This window comes from Mercenaria mercenaria, chromosome 5 (genome assembly GCF_021730395.1).
Source record: "Mercenaria mercenaria strain notata chromosome 5, MADL_Memer_1, whole genome shotgun sequence".
NCBI classification, from domain to species: domain Eukaryota; kingdom Metazoa; phylum Mollusca; class Bivalvia; order Venerida; family Veneridae; genus Mercenaria; species Mercenaria mercenaria.
In genome coordinates, this window is record NC_069365.1 from 42609688 (window position 1) to 42631260 (window position 21573).

The 21573-nt window shown below is 34.3% G+C and overlaps 1 protein-coding gene across 6 annotated transcripts in view; it reads right to left on the minus strand.

The window, feature by feature from the left end:
- Positions 1–21573, minus strand: part of LOC123558351 (uncharacterized) — a 113553-nt gene that overhangs the window by 23480 nt on the left and 68500 nt on the right. For all 6 annotated transcript variants that reach the window (XM_053543331.1, XM_053543332.1, XM_053543334.1 and 3 more), the window contains 2 exons: positions 13989–17850; positions 13523–13566 (listed from right to left, as the gene is read on the minus strand). In XM_053543331.1, the coding sequence (XP_053399306.1) occupies positions 13523–13566; positions 13989–17850 (3906 nt within the window). The remainder of the gene's footprint in view (positions 1–13522; positions 13567–13988; positions 17851–21573) is intronic.

Genomic DNA, 21573 nt, shown 5'->3' on the forward strand with positions numbered 1-21573 from the left:
CGAAGACCGAAATGTCTTTGTTTGGTTAGTAACATTAAATTTTTCAAAAGAATTATTACAATGCCAATGTCTTATCGAGAAAAAAGTCAACAATGTTGGTAAACAAAATAGTTTCTTTGACCTAGCAACCGACGTAAATCAATCTGTAGAAAAACAAAATGTTTTCAAATTACCCAAAAATTTTTTTTTACCAAGACAGTAGAATTGATCCTATTTTACCAAGGGGCCTAAATATCAAGAACCTATATTGTACAGGGGACCTATATTGTAAGGGCGAAATTTATGTTTTACCATCAAACTCTGAAACTGATGTAGGAACTATAGAAGAATTAAGGGTAAACTGTTCCATATATCATACAATCACATAAAACACAGATTTTGCTTACCTTAAAAATAGAAAGACTAGAAAATATTTTGTGTGAATACAAAAACTTAAGTCACAGTTATTTAAATCCTCGGTATTATCATCAGATTAAAATGTAAATACCTCATCACCAGTTACATACATTTTGTATTCCTTCAATGCATTTAAATAAAATGACACCTGATAACTTTAGGTTTTAGGATCTATAGTTTTACACCTTCCACTAGCAAAGGCCATCGAAACCTCCAAAACAAACATATCATGTACCTTGTCCCATTTATAACATCACATACTTCACATTTTTGACTGACGTTTTGAAAAATAGCGAATAAATTTAACTTCTCGCCAATTCATGCCAAATTAGGTTTTCATGAAGACAATCTTAAACAGCGGTTTTTGTCACATCCTGATGATATTTCATTATAAATTACTGCCAATGTCTCTAAGTCACTTCAACAAATAACATCGATTGATTATGGACTGATCAAATTTGTACGGATTTCAGTCTCGACCAAGGAGGAAAAGTCACGATCGGAACCACTAGTAGTTGTCCTTTGTACAAAATGTCAACTATATCATGAATCTGATGCCAGAATTCAATCAACTTTGAGAGTTTGTCTTCTGTGACATTGATGGGTGCCATATGGCACAATGTTTTTCTGAAGGAAAATACAATTTGAACGGGTCTGACATTGAAGCATACAATGAATGCCTCAGACACTACGTCCCCACACAGAAATCACATGGATACCAGTAAAATGACTTTAATAAAGGCCTTAATAGACATCAAAATCTAAAATATTTTTGCTATTGTAAAAAGTAATAACGATAAAAACTGTTAAAATAAAAAACATTTACCTTTTTTAAGCATCTGACGCAACACCTGTATGCATGTACCATTTAACCAATTTCTAAACCATTAACATATTTTTGTAAAACCACACTCACACAATGTAACAGTACATTTTACAGTTTTTCGATCAAATATTTCGTCACTTAATGCTTTTCTTCATTAAGTTAAGCAATTAAATGAAACCAGAATTTTTTTCCAATTTTGTTTAAAAAGAAACAAAGCAGGCTATGCAATCTGCTGCATAAAATGTTTGTCATCATGGAAAACCATACTATTGATTGTTACATTCCTCACATACCTGCGTTATTGATCTCTCAGGTAACTCTAATCTCCGGAGACTGGTAGATGAGTTTATTAACTGCTGGAGACAGATAGAAAATGACACTATTGTGCATAACAGGGTCTAAACTAGTTTTTAATTATCAAATGATACCTTAAAAGGAAACTATATCCGAACATTTGTTCTATATCCTTAAATACAACAGCCGTACACGATAAATGTACCAATACAAAACCATAAAATTTCAAAACCTTTGTGAATGCATTTTACAATAATCGAAACTTAAACTAGGAAAATCCAAACTGTAGTCAGAACAAAGTAATTCTATTAAAGGCTTTATACACACTAGATTGATATAAAATATATGTAGATTTAAAGCTGCAAAAGCAAAAGATAAATGTCCAATTCTACTGCTAATTTCAACATCAAAAACATTCTTGACCATCATAGGAGACATACAAGCAGCAGCTGATGATAATGAATATTTATTCAATCAAATAGTATAAATTGATACATGATAACAATTTTCCTGTAAATTAACCTGGTCGCAGCAGGTGTAAAACCACCATCAGTACAGATCCAAAAGACTGCAAAAGTATTGGACACCAGATAAAAGAAGATTTTATTCCCTCCTCGGGGAGACCGGACAATGAGGGCCAGCTTCATCACTACTAATGAAATTGAATTCAACACCTATCTCATTGCTTTATGGACATTCCGTCTGTCTAATTAAATACATCAGTAAACTTTTAAGCTGTTCTAATGTCGGGTTCAATTTCACATAAATGTTTTGGTCAATCTAGAACACTTTAAATCACAGCTTGAATGTGTATATATATTCATCTTTGAACAAGAGTGGCAGACTGTCACAAAATACGCTTGTCATCGAATCTGGCCTAATTCAAGGGCCATAATCCAAGAGTGCCTGGGGTGATTTGGCTGGTTATCGAACTTGGCTGAAATATTTTGCCCAAAAACATTGTCAGCAAGTTTGGTGAAGATCGGATGAAAACCGATTGACTTAGAGAGCGGACAAGGCTTAATTCGCAGATTTTCGAGTAATTTAAGGGCCATAATCCAAGAGTGCCTGGGGCGATTTTGCTGTTTATCGAGTCACTAAGTTTGGTGAAGATCAGATAAAAACTATCTGACTTAGAGGGCGGACAAGGCTAAATTTGCAGATTTTGGAGTAATTCAAGGGCCATAACTCAAGAGTGCCTGGGGGGATTTTGCTGGTTATCAAACTTGGCCGAGATATTATGCCCACAAACATTGTCACCAAGTTTGGTGAAGATCAAGCAACCTGAACACGGAACTTGAATGCCTTGAAAAAATTGAAAATATCAGTGAAAATATTAATCACACTATTAAAGTTTCTATAACTACCACAGAAACAAGAAGTGTGTACTGGAAATGAAACAAGTGACTTCAATCAAGAGTCAGTACATTAGAATTCATTATTCAATTTACTTGAAGAAAATGGTACAATGATAAATAAATTTTGCTGTGTCCCCTTTGATCAGAAATTATAAATGGTTTTTAAAATATTTACATGAAATGAAATTTTACCAAAGGGTAATAAGTGCATGAGCAAGAGAACACTTCTAAATCTATAATCTCTATTAAATTAGAAAGTTCAGAAGTTCAGAAGAGTAAAGAGTATGAAAAAGTATAATTTTGTCACAGCCTGGGCCAATTTTTAAGCCGTGAGGACTGGAGCCAGTGGGATCAAGCTCGGAATATGTAAACCTGGTAGTGACCTGTCTGTCCGTACCAAAAATGTCTGGGATTAATTCATCTGCCCTGAATGTATCTTACTGTCCAAAATGGGTTTAAATCTGGGATGATCAATACTGAGAGAGTATTATAACCCGATTATATGCTGTTTATGTATAGTCCTTTATAGTCATTGACGAGATTATATTTGTAATTCTTTCAAAACACTCGTAGTAAGCACTAAGGGCAATAAAACAAACATTACCGGAATTTCCATATTTGGTAAGACAACACAACTTTAAATTTAGTTTGTATGACATGCAAAATAACTAAAACATGAGTTTATCATAATTAAATGAAATTGAAAGGACAATAATCAAATTAAAGTAATGAATGAAACATTTAAATAATTATAATTAAAAATTAGGAAAAATAAAAAACTCTATGTAATGGAATGACTGTTTTTTCTCACAAGGGAGCTAACTCACTGTAACCAAAATATGGTATTCAAAAAGGAAAAATTGGGAATATGATATATGCAATCTTTGACGGAACAATATACTGTAATTTGATATTCAAAGAATGTAGTTTATATATTAAGCAACTTGGTAATTCATATTGCCTTATTGTTTGGAGTACCCCCTTTTGAATAATTAATTATATGACAGCATAAATAAGATTAGGAATGCAAAAGTGAACAATCTATTCTTTGTGCACATCTGTGTATTTGTACTTGCACATTAAAAATGGCAAAAACTTTGTGAAAAAGCTGTTTGTTTATACTAATTTATTTTAGGTTGATTGTGAAGCAAGTTCTACAACTTATATTAATCATTCTCGACACCTCTTTCCTGATGGAATCCATTGCCACGAGGATATGAGAGAAGAGGCCAATTTCCCTTTTAATGCTGAGTGCCAAGCAAGGGAGCTACTGGTACCATTTTTCATGTCTTTGGTATGACGTGGCAGGGGACTGAACCCACAACCTCACACACTCAAAGCGAAAGCACTACCACTAGGCTATTGAGGCAGTTATTGAAAAAAGTCTGAACAGTTTAAAAAGATACATATCCATAATGAAGGGCTAAATTTAAGCATAAAAACTAGTCAGATTAAATAAAATTCACTTATTTTTATTTACTCTCAGTGTATAGTTATGTGTTCAACTTTCTTTTGTTCTTGTAGTTTGGTTTAATCTAAACAGGTGTAAAATGAGCCAACAAACATTTCCAAGACAAATGATAGAATTTTCAAAACTATATAGACCAGTTTTTTCTCAAGACATCACTTTCCCATCAGAATCAACTTGTAATCTCAAAAAGGCACGTGTAGACAACCCAATTTAACACCATATAAATGCTAGATTACAGAATAATATCAACATCAATTATCAACTGCTGACTTTTTTCACATTCTTAAGTCAAATACTATATACAGCTACATATTTAAATCTAACCTAAAAAAAATGTGCTAAAACTGCAGCCAAAACGTGTCACACATAACAATCCTGGTACATAGTTTTCACTGGCCCTTGGCAAATTTTCCATCTGGCAAATATTCTTGTTTATAGGATAACAATAAATAATTTTAATTCAGTCAGTAACCTATTTACATACAGATGCTGATGTCACGTTATCGAGGTTCACCATCTTTATTTCAGCGGCTACCATTGCCGAAATGTAACCGCCGCTGAACGGCCATATGAATTTCATTGTAATGAATAAATTACACTTCAGGATCATATCAAAACGAAAATTAAGTCAAATGACTTGTCAATTAGGTCAAGTATTTCATACACAGATTCAACATTCCTAACCATCTTTAGTGTTGGGGTGTGCATTTTCCACCTACATAAGCAGTTGCAGTCAGTAATATTACTAGTATGTATGTTTTTTCTTGCATACTGGACTGCTGTTTCCGGTGTTTTGTTCTGTACTTACACGCTGCATTGTAAGATGATTCTTGTGCCGTAAAAAGTATCTTTTTTGATATCAGTTACTTATAAATACGTAAAAATGCATAGTCAGAAAAGTGTTTTAAAGAAAGTCATTTGTTTTCTTTTATTTCTTTGTTCATTTAGAAAGTACAGCAAGCAAGAAGAATCTTCCAATGGCTGCAGGTACAGATCGGAACAATATTAGGCTCTCGGGTAACTGTTTCTGTGGATGAAACAGTTCACTCAAAAATGATATTCAGATCCACACCTACAAACCACTGTAAGATTTCCATCCTCGAGGTCTTTATGTTACCTAGTAAGCTATGACTTTAAGAAGAACATGTTAAAGACGACGATCAACCTAGAGTCCTCTGGCAGGGCTTTCCATGACAATTTGACAGAAGGAAAATTCAATACAGACGAAGCCATCCAGTGTCCACATCTTGTTATACAGCCAAGTTGTAGTAAGTAAGTATTGCTACTAATGTTAGGTTAAATGACTGCCTTTAGCTCATTGAAAAACTGTTTCGTTAAGTCTACACTGAGTACAAAATGGGTCCAACAACTTCACCTTTCATAATATTTTCACATTATGAACTAAGGTATATTACAAAATATATGTTACACCTTGCCATAAATTTCTATTAAAAATGATGCTCCATTTGTGACCAAGTCTGGATACATTCCATTTATGATATTAACAACAAAGGCGGACATTCATTTGATGACTTCCTACTCCATTAAATTCAATGAATGATTCATAAAAACCACTTTAACACAAACACCAAAACTGATTACAACTGCTGACAAACCAATTTGTCTGCTTTCTCAAAAAGAAATCGTAATATCCTTTTTCATCCAACATTCTCACAGATAAAATTTGTATTCAGAAATAATAGTCTTGTTTAGATTTTTATTAAAAGAGCAAGGCCTTTGCTGCAGTTAACACAATTCAGTACAGACAGTTTGTATAACGTTTCTGCCGACTAAATCCTTGACCAGTCGTAGGTCGTATTAAATTGAGCATTATGATCGGAATCTCAAACCTGGTCTATAGTACTTTCACAAAATTATTATTACTTTTAAGGACTCCAAGAAACCTGTCTACAAGGTCCCTTCACACTGGCTACTACTGGTTTCACAAATTTTATTACTACTTTTAAAGACTCCCAGAAACCTGTCTTTTACTTTGCTACCAGCAGACAGGTTTTAGAAACTTGTTTTTCTTAATTGTTTTTCATGCAGTGTTTGATGTAATATCTGGCATCAATTGTTTATATGTGTTCCAAGTGTGGAAGAATTTCTTTGAACACTCCTATAAAACTACCCAGAGATCAGAGAGGTAATTTGTTTATTGACAGCTCATTAGTGAATAGATCCTAGAGAACAGGGAGGTGTGAGGTATGGAAATATACTTTACTGGGACATCTTTCACCAAAAATAGCTACTGGAGCTGTATATGTAAGCTAACCCCATAACAAAATGGATTTATCACAGCTCATGTACATTATTCCTTATAGTCTCACTCTCAATATTGAGGAGTGTGTTTAATCTTGATGAAAATGAGGTTGGTTTAAGTCACAAACTAGAGTAACTAAATGTATACTTCTTGGTTTGAAAAATGAGGTTGGCTAGCCAATCAATGTAATATCTCAATACTGAGGTGCTGGGTAACTAAATGTGTACTTATTGGTAAGAATGAGGTTGGTTTAGAAGCCACCAATCAATGTAATATCTCAATACTCAGTACTGAGGTGCTGGGTAACTGGTGGTAAGAATTGGTTGGCTTGTCTCTCAGAACTTCTTTTTGCATATTTTCAGTTTGGAACCTGAATCACTGCAAGATTAAAATGCCTTGTTCGACTTTTATCTCTATCCAAGCAGTATTTTCAGAGATAACTAAATGTTTTGTTCATTATTATCTCACTTAACAGCAAAATGTTAATTACACTTATAACCAAAGCTGAGGAGATAATGGTCTCTTGAAAGTTGGTTAATTTTGTTGCCAGGATCAATTTAAGTACCCTCATAATGATATTGTCCAGTACTGATTATTTCAGATCGAAAATGGGCACAGAAAAATCAATTTTGACCATGGTTACAAATGCTATTGGTGATGGGAATTTTCGCTATCCTATTTCCAAAGATTACTATCTTCCTTTGTTCTGTCAGTAATTAAGCTACTCTAATTACCAATCTGTAAATTGATAATTCTCTTGTAACTGTGTTTGACCAAGTTCAAATGGTGCAAGATCATGACAGGGAAAAATTATACAAAGAAAGTTCATTAGGAGATGCTGTAAACAGCCTTTACTAGCTCATTGACAGCATTTAAACAATGCTTAAACATTTTATGTCATAATAATAATCATATGTGCCATTGTTAAACAAGAGCTGTCTGTTGACAGCAGCTGGATTGGCAATTTAATTAACAAGAAAAATAGATAAGACAAACAATGTACCTGTATTTGTGGAACTGGATAAGTATTGCACTATATGGCAATGTGTGACCATGATGGTAAGCAAGTGCTCATAGTTTCAAAGCCACATATATCAAACAGTTTAGACAAAATATGGAATGATATGCGAAACGTAACTAATTTCTATGTCAAAAGGTTAAGTTAAGAAAACCTTAACCAAGGTGTGACGCTGATGTGGACGCCTTGGTGAGTAGGATAGCTCTACTTATTCTTCGAATAGTCGAGCTAAAAATGATTTCCTTACCTCCAAGGTAAGTTGTAACTTCCTACAGAGAAACTTCGCGACTTTTTTATCCTTCTAACATCGGGGGTCATATAACCTCCGTTATAATCCATACGCATATAACTGGATTCCATATTCAAAGTAAATTTCTGACTTTAATCTCTTTTACTGTAATATCACATTATTTTAAACTTTAAACACTTTTATTTGACACACTGCATTCATAAACAACAAATTTTGTACTACATTTTTGATTTTAACTTTTTAAAAATCCATTGCGAGTTTGAAAACTTAAGGAAAGTAGGAGATTCGCTGATAAATCAATCAAGAGTGAAGATATGACAGTAATTTACACCCCTGTCAACTCTCGGAATGTCAATGTTACTAACATTATTTACTGAAGAAAGTCAACATTTTCCGCTATATTGTACTTATTTTCTCACATATTATCTCATTTAAACTTCCCTACAAAGGTATTTTTACTATAACCAAAATTTTCCCTATTTAACAACTCTTAGATGAAAATTTCAACTTCATGATGTTGTTTTTATTCCGATTTAAAGAATTTTTAAGTCCCTATTGAGACAGACAAGAGTATTTAGGTGATATAAGATGAGAATAGTTTTATTTGTCCAATGAAAACAGTCCATAAACTGTGACTGAGGTAGTCTATGGGGGGAGTGAAACAAATTTTGACGACAATTTTTTCGCATTAATTTCATATTAAATATATCAGTTTAGATCACTGGTGCAGTAACGTAATAAATTGGGTTAATCTGAAAAATGCAAATTTTTTGCTGAAGCGTGTACTTGAGATTTTTTTGGATAAAAAAATAGGTCAATTTAGTCAATCTATCAACCAGTGAAATATAACATAGGACGTTACTTTAGAAATGCTGGTGTAGTAACACTTTTTTCGTTGCTTTGCAATTTACTATTATGTCGAAAGAAAAAAATGGGGGCAAATTAAGGTATCTTGTGCAAGATATTTTAAAAATATGCGATAGGTCGCACAAAAAATAATGCAATTGCAAGATGGACCTTTTTTACTATATAAGAACATTAGGTTTTTAAACAAAATTAAATTATACAAAACACCCTGAAGACATTTTTCTTTATGTTTACAAAATTTCCTTCTAACCAGGAAAGTTTAACCAAAATATTTAGAAATACCAGAAGATGAAATTTAAAAATACAAACCAAAAGCGGTGGTATTTCCACATTATCTTCCATCAATGTACATTAAAAATCCTATGATGTTATAGACTTCAAAAAAGCTGAGAGAAATATCCCTTTTAGATCTTATCTATGAAAAACAAGACACTATTCTGTATCTCTGTTACAAATACTAAACTGTTTACAAGATGAGCAAATTACTTCCGTTACCATAATCCAGATAATTTTCCGATTAACATAGTTTTAAATTTCAACATATTTGCATTCATGCAAATTTACCTGTAACCATAGAAACAATAATTTTTTCACAGCATTAAAATCTGTGATTTTTTTCTAATAGTACTCTTTTCAGTTAATTCCTCTTGTTTGCTACAATTTACAGTCAAAACACTATTTCAGTTTCAAAATTAGTTAATTTCAGTAAAATGGAAGTAATCTAACACAATGCAAATTTTGCAGCATGCCAAAAAGTGGCAGTTTACAATATGAAGAGCAGACATGGACAACAAATGGCTAGGTACCACAGTATAGTTCTTCCATGTCTATTTCTGACAAGGTGAAGTGCATACAGGCATCTGGAAACTCTTATAACACAAGAATGAAAACAAGAAAGCTACTTTTAATTAAAACAATTTTAGATTTATCATTAGTTTGCAATTAAAATTAAGCCTACTTGTTTTTCTAAGAATTTGGCAACTTTTCAGTAAATTAGTTCTATCAAAACATATACGCCTGTTCGAATTCTACATCTGTCTTTAATTTTCTGAAGTCTGACAGCATGATATTCTTTAAAGTAACATTTCTATACATTTTCAGAAATTCTACTGCCAGAGAAATGCAACCATTAACCAGTAAATTATGGATTATAGAAACAGATCATCTTTAGTGTAACAGGCTGCATGTCAATTTGAGTTGAACAGACAGACTGACTACCATCAATTACCTGGTTGCCAGATGTTGCCCCAACCCCCCCAGTTGATCAGTGCCATTTTCCATCCAAATGCAACAGTGTTAACCTTAAAAGTTCTTTATATATTGGGGAAAGCGCTTGAATTTTAACAACAATCCTTTTCAGTTCTGAAAACGTGTAGGAATTTCAGCAAAAGTTTCAGCAAGATCTTATAAGAGTGAAAAGGGAGCAGACGGAAATAAAAAACAACAAAACCCCTTGTGTTTATGAAAGGTTAAAAAATTTGCCAAGCATCTTGTTAATGACATCAGGTATTATTGTTCTAAACTTACTATTTTCTGCTGGGGAATGTCTCTATAACTATAACTCGGTTAAGACGCGGTTTCAGTTTCACCCTTTGGGTTACCTCAGTCATCAGTTGGTTTGAAGTATATATCAAGTGTTTATAAATGTATTTATGTATAAAGTATATAAGTAAGAAAGGTAAACATTCAATACTAGCCCTACACAATGACATTCCTTCCCTCGGAGACAGGTGACACCACTCATTTTCTGAATAGGATTATAATGCATCAAATATATTATATTATATTTTGCTTGTCATATACCAGTACCTTCCACTTGTATTTTTTTTACCTAATAGTGTACTGATATTTTGCGTAACTTTAGTCTTTACACAAACTGTCATAATATTTTCAGGTATTGAAGATTTAGATCTCACAATTTTCAATGGCATCTTCACAAACAAAACTCAATTTCAGGTTTGATGAGCTGTAATATATCATAAACTAGCTTGCTCTTTTGGTAACATAATATCATCTATTTGAAATCTTTGAAAGAAGCCAAATGTTTAGCCATACACCATTAGTTTTATTGTTGAAAACAGACTTGAATTAAGTTGTTCATTTGCTTGATTTGAGTTTGATGCTGTAATTTCAACAACATTTTAGTCAGTTAGCCCAAGTGGTGTTCAAGAATTCTTGACCTGTAGTGACTTGTTGTTAGCAAGTAACTTACAACTGCCCCACATCAGTCAGCAGAGGATGAATGATTTTAGACATATGAGCCGCGCCATGGGAAAACCAACATAGTGGCTTTGCGACCAGCATGGGTCCAGACCAGCCTGCGCATCTGCGCAGTCTGGTCTGGATCTATGCTGTTCGCTAACAGTTTCACTAATAGCAATAGGCTTTGAAAGCGAACAGCATGGATCCTGACCAGACTGCGCGGATGCGCAGGCTGGTATGGATCCATGCTGATCGCAAAGCCACTATGTTGGTTTTCCCATGGCACGGCTCATATCATCTCCCGTCCTCATCTGGGTACCAAACTCATGACCTCTAGATTTGTAGTCTTTTGCCTAATCTACATGAGGAAACCAGATCAGCATATCAGAAAATCATAACACATTTATGTCCTTAAAATAAAAATGTTCAAGGGCAAAACTTGCTTAAAATTGTTCAAAATGAAGTCAGAAATTAAATTGTCTGGCGCAAAACTAAAGGACGTTATGACAAGGAATAAAATTGTTCATTGTCATGGCAACATAGTTATATAGCTGTCAAAAGAATGTAAAAATGTATTTTATATTGCCTACAAAAATTTATTCATCATTAATAAAGGTTTATGCATTCAATAAACAGAGTTTTGCTTTCTTTTACTGCACCTTAATAATCAGACCGTGTAACCCGATCTTCAATTTTTATTTCCGATCCTTTTCGGTACATGGATTTTGACCATGTCAGCGTTACTCAATAAATTTTTGATCTTTGCAGGAAATATTTGACGATTAAAGTCATGTAATATATAATTAGTTCATATCCTGAAAGTCAATTGTGTACATACTGTGTTTATCAAGCAAGAATGTAATATTTGTCCTCGCACAATATGGCTATGTTTGCGGACATGTTTGTCCGAAGCTAAAGTTCGGCCGGTGGGGTCAGTCCCGTGTTTGCTAGAGGATTTTTACTGATTCACTGTGGCCAGCAATTAATAAAGGCAGAACCTATTCAATGACAGGGCAGATTTAATTTGGAATTTTAACTGCAATTCTATGAAGAGAAGGCAATCCTGAGAAAATGATAAAAACTGGTCATCTTGACATTGAATGTACAATGTAAAAATTTACATTAAATAAATTATGCTGACTTGTATGAATAATGCTGCAGTTAATTTAAATTAGATTGTAGAAGAGGTCATTTTGACAAGTTTCGTATTTCAGTCAAGTCAACATTTTGGCCAATTTCCTTAAACTGACTGTATTACTTTTGAATTCTGAACTAAAAGGAATATATTTTTGAGAGTTTGGGTACTGCATTTTCACCTGTTTTGGTATTGAGATGTTTAGTGTATATAAGACTAAGGGTATAACTGGAGGAGTTCACCTGAGCTAAATGTGCACTTAGCTCTTTTCTCAAAGTTTCGCCTATCTTGGCCAAAATTGTAATTCTATCAGGCTTTATGTTAGCATTGCTGATGCAGTAATGAATCAATTCTTGGGCGTGACTGACTGCCTGAATTCTACCTATGTTTCAGTCTGGCATGATAATTTTGCTCCTCAATTAACTGTAAACTTCCTCACAAGCAGTAGATGTGGATGGTAAATGAACTAAGGTTGTTCAAACCTTCAGTTATGAAATACCCATTAGCTAAACTCTTCACTCCTTTGTAGTGTAGTCATTTGGAATCTTGTATGCTTCATAATACATATTTATCATAGACTAGAACACCATTTATCTTCTTTCATTTGACACCTACTTTTTTTAGTTCATATAAAAATACATACAGCTACATAAAAATGACAGCAAAGGTATTTTTCCTAGGCTCTATTAATTATTTATACAAATATTTATGGAAATGGCAGTATGGAATGACTTTCATTTTTACAAGGTATATTTAAGTATACAAAGAATTCAAATGATCACCCGGTGGTTAAGAATGTGTCATCTATATGCAATACTGTACTACAACACACAAGTGTCAATATATAAAATCATCCTCATTAATTCTATTTCCATAGATCTTTCATTTTTAATGTGAATGCGTTTGTTAAAAATCTCCCCCTGATGAATGACATTCAATACTTTAATAGTAATCAACTATAGTTTTGGCTGAAAGTACATTTTCTTCTTTTAAGGAACTAAGCAGGGAGCAAAAAAAAATGTAAGTAAATAGACTGAGGTGATGAAAGAAAATTTAAAAGGACAAGTGAAGCTGTTCAAGGATTCAAGGACAATTACATGATCCAACTAGTTCCTAAGTCATGAACAATTAAGCAACAATAATTAAAATTAATTGCTTTGTTGTACAAAAACCGCAAAGTCATAATAGCAATTTTGAAGAACCCTTTGAAATATGTCAGATTTTGCCAGCCAGATTGATGAAACAAACAGAATGTGAGCTCATCAAGCTTGAAAACATTGTATATTTCACATTATTTAGTTTTAGCTCTTCAGTTTACTACTCTTTATATTTAAAGGGAAGTAATTATGCAGAGTATTTTTTCACCAGTAAAGGGAAGCTAATCCTACACATCATTTCTAAATCTACATAGAGTTATCTTTCTTTATATCTAATGTACTTACACAAGGTCTGGTTGCTGTTCTTGTCTGTCTTGTTCTGCAAGAATCTAAAATAAAACAGACATGAAATGCATTTTAGTTATAATAATAATATTCTGTCTAGTTCCAGTAAATATATAAACTTCTGAAGTATGTTTAAATAGTCTCATTTCAAGATATATGACATCATTTTCATGAAGTGTACTGTACTTTGAAATTCGGTCATATAATGTAGGGAAACATATTTTTGTATGAAGATAAAAGGCGACCATATGATATAAACTTTCCAGACACTTTTCCCTAAAAACTGAATAGGAGTAATAAATAACAATATCTTAGATACAGGTGGTGATATATCTCCTTTTGCATTTTACATGCTGTCATTAATCTGTCTCAAATGTTTAACTATCACCTCTTAAATCTTATGGAAAAAGTTTGTTTACAATCAATAAAATATACTAGAAAATTTAATGTAGGTTTGTTATCTTACGTGTTTGGGTAATGTTTCACTGGAACTTCTTTGGTGTATTGTCTCAATTTCAGGGGTTGTACTTGGAGACTGCAACTGCAAGTGATCAACACTGCTGATGTCCGAGCCAATCGAGAGCGGGCGCCGAGGTAGAGCCCCATCCTGGGAGCGCAGTCTACTCCACTCTGTCGTGTAACTACGCTCTGAACGTTTCATGTCCATATAATCAGAGGCAGAATCCCGAGAGGAATTCGAGGTTATGGATTGTGTTCTGCGTAAACTCTCATTGCGTTGAGCTTTTGTGTAGTTGTAACGTTTTGTTATGTCGGCAAATGGAGAGGCAGGTTGTGGAGGAAGGGATGTAGTGTTTACTGGGGATGCACACTCAGCTGGGGGAGGGGGTGGGGGATACCCAGGAGAAGTATCCTTGACTACCGGACTCTGGGGCTCAGAGCTATCTGAACCACGTGATTTATCACTTTTTCTTTCAACAAAATCTAGTAAAGCTTTTTGTTGCACTCTCTTTAAATCCGAGTCAGACAAATGCTGATGAGACATTGATTTTGGTACATTTTCACTGTCAGATTTATTTCCCTTAGATGATTCTCCCCCACTTGAACTATATTCACTTTTATTAGAATCACTCTTTCTTTGAAGACTTTTATCTTGTTTCTTTGGCCTAAATTGTTCAGATACAATCCGTCTCAGACCTTTTGATTCTTTTTTCTTTTCAGAGTCTGATCTTTCAGAATCACTACTTTTACTTGATGTTCCTTCCTTCAGATTTAATGAAATATTCTCGTAATTTGATGTGCTTACTCTCGACAATGACTTAGATTTTTTAACAGCCTCCTGCCACCTAATTTCTGAGCCCTCCTCTTTAATTTGATCGAGACGATGCGCCTCACTTTGGCTGTAGTGCATAGGCATGTAATCATTAAATGACATGGATCTACCATGAGCAACATTAGCATCATTAGCACTATGAGATAAAACTTCACTACTATTTCGCTGATGACCATATGGGGTGGCATAATGATGTTCATTTTCATCGTAAGTTCCATAAGCCATTTTCATACTTTCCTTTCTACCTAATGTTGCACTTTTTGCACCAGAATTTTCTTTCTTGCTGTCTTGAGACACTGGAGAATTTCTGTCATAAAATACTGAATCAGAGCCATTTCTAGATTTATCTCCCTTGGTACTTGAATCTGAACCTACCCGACTTCCAGAGGATCGTGCTTCCATAGAACCTTGGGGCCTTGATGATGATGACGATGATGAATAAGTGCTCTGTGAAAATTGCCGAGACTGGGTTGCCTCCCCTAATGATGAAGATGGTCGATTAAGATGAATCAAACTTTGACTATGGCTCCGCTGGCTATAGTTTTCACCTGACAGATTACTTTCTGAAGTAAAACGTGACTCATTTAAACTTCTCGGAGGCATATTCATGCTTCCAGGATGTTTCTGCAACATTAAGGCCGAGTCCATACTATAACGAGCTTTATGTCTGTAATCTCCATAGTGTTCATGTTCACTGTCTGACATTTCTGGTTTAGAATTTATACTTGGGCTCGAGCCTAGTTCATCTCTACCGAAAGGTCCAGAAGATTCATGTGCATGAATAACAACACTGCTATAGGAGTCTGCTTCTTTCATACCACCAAACATTGAATCGCGAGGACTTTTCAATTCTTCATAAGTAGATGCAGACGACATTCTCTTTTCATTTGGAACTGAACTTGATAACTTTCCACGATAAAATTCCTCCGACAGTTTTCTCAACATCGGAGCACTGGAGTGATCACTAAAAGTCATAGTTCCGATACCAGAACTGTTTGAAGATGCTTCAGACCTTAATGTTGAAACAGTTGATACTGATGACAAAGAATTTAAACCTGTATCACCATGGTTACCAGATTCATTTTTATTTTGTTCAGACTGGTTTGCTAAACTGTCATCAGTCTGAGTACTTGTATTATAATATGGCCGCTGTGTAACAATTACCCCCCTTGGTTTATCAGAAGGCGAGACACCAGTTTCACTTCGAGGATGCGGACTTAGTGTCCTTAAAAACCTTCCTCTGTCTTCATTAGGACTCTGGAGGGGACTAGTTCCTGAATCAACCATGTTTTTACTATGAGACAAATTATTAGGTCGTAGCAAATTCTGTGCGTGCATCGCTTGTTGAAAATATGTTCCTGCATATTTAGATATATGTGAATTTGACATTTGGCTTGTAGCCCCATCTGATTTTTGAGTTCTTGACTGATTATTTTCAGCTGCCATATTATATTGGATAGTATGGTGGTAAGTTGGCTGATAAGAAGAATTCGGAGAAATCACTGCGGCTATTTTTTCAACAAGAGACTTTTCGTCAAGATTTGGCATGTCTCGTTCTGGCGGAGAAGGAATACTGTATTTTTCATCACCAAAGTTATGACCATCTGGATCAAGCTTTGGTGGAGGGTAACCTGGCTTTGATTGTCTACAAAATTCATCAAATCTTTCACCTTCTGGTTTTGACTCTTCAACACTTTTCTCTTTTGGCTTCCTATTTGTGTAAAAGTTTTTCTTAGGTTTCTGCTTAAATCCTGGATCACTCTGATTTCGAGTTTTACTTTCTTCACCACCCCTTCGTTCTACACTGGGGCTTCTTTTACCTTCAGGTTTGACAACCTGTACCTGAATTTTATCACTTCTTCCACTATTTTCACTTTCATTTCCTTTTTCAACTTTTTGTGTATCTATTGGAGGTCCAAGATTTTGTGGTTGCTGTGCTGCAGTTACCGGCCATGATGGATATTTTTCATGATTTTGACGGTAAGTCACATATTTTAAACTAGAAATGTCTCTGACAGGTGGCGCTGGTGGGGAGTACATAGGACGGATGTCAAGGTCATTTGGTGGAACTGGTTTCATATCGGGAATTTCTTTATCCAGTTCCTCTTCTTCTCGAGTCACAGGCATACTTGTTAATTGTTTTGGCGTTTCTTGTTTATTTTCTCTCTGAAATTCTTGTCTAAACTGATGCAATGCTTGTGGTGGTAAAGACCTACGATCATAGTTCTTGTTTGTAGGATGTGTAGGTGTGTCATCATAACTATATTGTTTTGCACCAGACTGTTTTTGATTTTGACTGTAATTTGCACCAGTTCGGTTAGAGTCTGTTTGTGTTTGTGACAGCATACTGCCAGATATTGACATAGGAGCAAACCCTGTTACAGGGGATGTTGGGTAATTTGAAGGCACATAGGATGATGAATATCCAGCATATGAATTTCTTGGACTCCCACCAGCGTAAGAATTTCTCGGACTACCACTAGCATAAGAGTTCCTTGGACTACTTCCAGCGTATGAATTCCTCGGACTGCCACTTCTCCTGTTTGCAGACGAGGAAGAAAAGTCAAACACAGAACGATTAGGTAATTTTTGTTGGTACCAAGATGGACTTTTAGGACTTGTAGGTGAGGTCACATTTTCATAGTTTACATGTTCCGGAATGTCTGTTGTAGATTTTGTCATATTGTGCACTGTAGGAGATTTTGGATTATAACTTCTTGGATTAGTCACTGAGTTCACCAAGTCTTCTTGATTCAGACTTGGCGATGATTTGGCGGGAGTTAATGGCACATTTCGGGTCATATGACTTCCAGACATGATGACTGGTTGCCTTGACGATGTAAGATCATGTTCTGTAGCCCAGCCTTTCAGGCCAGGCTTTGCACTTTCTGATGTAGAGGTGGGTGGGGTAGCTGGACTACTACTGTCCCCATGCTGTGTTAATCGTGGCGTAGAAGAAGCTGTAGCAGATGCAGATGCAGATGCTGACGCAGAAGCAGACGAACTACCTGAATGTACCGAACCACGTCTACCACCACTGAAAATATAGAAAAGGAATCTGAAATATCTATGTAACATAATGACCTTTTCCGTTTAAATGTATAGAAAGCTCCCATTCTGGACCTATAACTAAAGGGAAGTATTATCAGCATTAATACCGTTTCAACATCATGACTCTAATCTGCTAATAGCACTAAATTTGCAAGCAAAACATTTGGTTCACTCAAATGTACAAACCACTGATCAAGAAAAAATTCATACTCTGCAATTTAATACGTAACATTAATAACATAACATCATAAAAGACAGAAAAAAGAAAATGTCAACTGTAAAAGGAAAAGTTGGACGGTATTCCAATTCTGAACCTACAATAAGAAAATAAAATCTTGTCTTCTATGGCAGTTCCTCCTGCAAACTGCCAAACAGAACAATATAAAATCATTTAAAAGCATGCTTCCATCTATCAGCTGTAAGGTGAAATACTGACATTCTGGAAATCAAAAAAAGTAATTACTATCTGGATACCTGAGAAATGCTCTCACACAGGTGGTCTACAGACCTGAAATAAACACTCAATGAAATATGGAAGCATGACAGAGCATGACGCACAAGTAACCATGAGAACTGTTAAACAGCATTTTTCAACTGATTAAAATAATGCCCTCCTAAAACATGTTGCATCAAATCTATCAAAATTTAACAAAGTTTTTTTGTGCAGATCAGATGCACAGAACAGTGCCAAGTTATGTCACGATATGGCCCATCATCAAAACAGGCCGCAAACTTCCTGTTCTGGCAAGCACAGAAAATACAAAATCTAGCACAAGATTGATTAGATCATTAAAAAGATCAAAATATTCTCAGCACTTTTGCTTTGCTAATATTTCTCATTTTCTCAATTCTTTTATCTGAGTTTCTCTACTATACTAGTACAGGAACTGAATCTAGAACTCCATCAAGAATAGACACCACACAGGGATTTTTTTCGGCCGTTTTTATAGCCGTTATTGGGCTATATTCCCAATGCCAAAAAGTATGTATTTTTCCCAGAATTAGTGCAAAAATTCCCAATCTACATTCTGAAAAAAAATTTCATCGAAATTGCACAAAATGACCAAATTATGGACAATTTTGTAATGGAAGTATGTTAAAGAGGTTGTACAATGTGAAACAAGTGTATGAGAACGTGCTTAAATGCATTCTTACTGTATCCTATGGGACTAAATATTTCCCAATTTGGAACATTTGCGCGTAAAAATTACCAATTTGGGGGTATAGTCTATGTTCCCAAATTAGCTAGAAAAAACCCTGCCACAGTAAAACAGTCACAGTGTCACGTCATCTTATAGTCGGGTATGAAAGCCTCTGAAAACTTTAATAAAACGTTCCTTTTTTTTTTCTTACAAACTTTGAATTATTGTTTTGCAATATAATATTTTACTGCTGAAAATGAAAAAGAATACTGAAAGTGTCTAAATGACCTTTCTATGTGTTTAATGTTTGGAGGGCAAACGAAGTCTTCAAAAATGTACGACTAATCTCTTTAACTGTCACCATGCAGTCTTGCCCATGTTAGACTCTGCTCAGACTAAACAAATATATAATGTTGAGTATTTCTTTTCTTCTTAAATAATCATAAAAATCAATAATCAATTAGAAAAAAAGAGTGATCAATAAACAGTCAGAAGTTGAATCATAGGTCAAAGATCAGTGGCCAGACAACACAAGGCCAAAGAAAAGCAACACAAACTGAATATTTTGTATTTTTACTGTTTAAAGCTTAAATACTTATATAGAAAGTGTCCTACTAAGTTTTGAGAGATTAAAATCTGTATATTAACAAGGTTACAGACAAGTCAAGGAAAAAGATATACATTCAAAGTTGTTTCATTTAAAAAAGAATTTGTTATTCAGCCATTGGGATATAACAAAAACAGAAGGGAAACCTTAAATTATTAAAATCTATGCAAAAATCCACAGCCATATAGATTTTATTTGCGTATCTATTAATGATTAAGATATACATTTTGTTTTGTTTCTTTTGTCTTTTTTAAACAGATGCAGAAAGACTTTTAAGTGCTCTTATGTTACATTATGCATGTGTCCAGATGTCAGTTAACAAAAACATACAAACATTAGTAAGAACATGTATTCCGCATGTTGTCTGTCAAGTCCCATCTTTTCATGCTTTCTATAAATTACAACTAAGCAAGGAAGTCTTCTGTCATTGACGATATCTTTAGCGACTGGAGATTTATTCTGGTAACATGTTTTTTTAGTTTTATGTTTGCAAAATGTCAGTATTTAAAGGGACATAACTCTTACTGGACAACAATACCCTATTTTCCTTCTCTTTATCATAATCATTAACAATGTGCATTTTTTTATTTTATATATAATCTGATGAATGTAAATAAATAAAACAATAAAGAGAATGATTATTTATAACAGTATTACATTGCTCATTATGTCCCATCAAAATTATATATCCTATTTTCTCATATTCTCGGGGGTGGGGGGGGGGGGGGGGGGGGGGCTAAGGGTTTTTTTTATTCCCAGTAACAGATTAACCATTTCTTAAACAGCATTTAGGTGTTATTTTGTAGAAAATTCACTTGTCTTTCAGATGGAGCCATAAAATGTTAAAGAAATTATTCCATTTAATTATTTTGTTACAGTATTTGATACCACCCTCACCCACAGAAGTGGACCAAGTTTCTCGTATTCCGTGGATTTAGATTTGACTTTCCATCACAAATAAGTTGTAGAATTTAAAACATTAAAATTACCATTGTGTAATAGAAAGGTATAATCTGTAGTAAATACATCAAGAAATATGAAAATTAATTGCATAATGAATAATTTATGGCAAATTTGCTAACACCATCAGAAAAAAATAAGGATTTTTTTGAAAATTCAGTAAAATGCCGATAGTTTCGTCAGTTTGCATTCAAATCACTTGAAATTTTCAGTGCGTCAGTTTTGTACCACTCCTGTGTAGAAAATAACAAACACTAAATTATTTGACAAGTTTAAGGCAAAAAACGAGAATATGAGAAACCCTGAGAATACGAGAAACAGGGATAATGCATCTTGACTGTATTACTAAGAATAACTTATTATGTTGTCTAATCTGCTAATTATAATACAAATAATAAAAAAATTGCTTATGAATTTAATTATCTTTGATTAAAAAGATCACTTAAAATTACTGAAATTATCTGTTACACATTTTAGATAAATAATAAGTGTGCAACCTACTTTTTTGACCAATCGGAGCGATATATTTTTTAAAAATTGTGGCTTCTTATTCTTGAAGACCTATGCATGTATGTGAAAGCAGCCATGCATGATGTAGCAATAATTTTCGAAGAACTGCTCTACACACCGAAGAGCATTGACTGAATGCGCATGTGTACCAATGACCGCCCCTTCATTAATATTCTTATTTTTTTTCTGAAAAGTACAGGTATCGTATTTCAAAGGATTCTTAGCTGCCATATTTTTGTTACTTTGATACAATTTGCAAATGTCAATAAAATGAACATGACTGACTCCACAATTCTAATTGGTCAAACGTAGATTTCACACTATGTCAGATTGAGTCCATGAAGAGAATTCTTCGAGAAAAAGAAACCTCGGTCGGTCACTCCGCTATGCTCCATTTCCCTCCCTGTCAGTTTCTTTTTTTACGAAGAATTCACTTCATAAACTCTATCTATAACGAAGTTGTTGCAATGTCATCGTCTTTTCTTCTTTT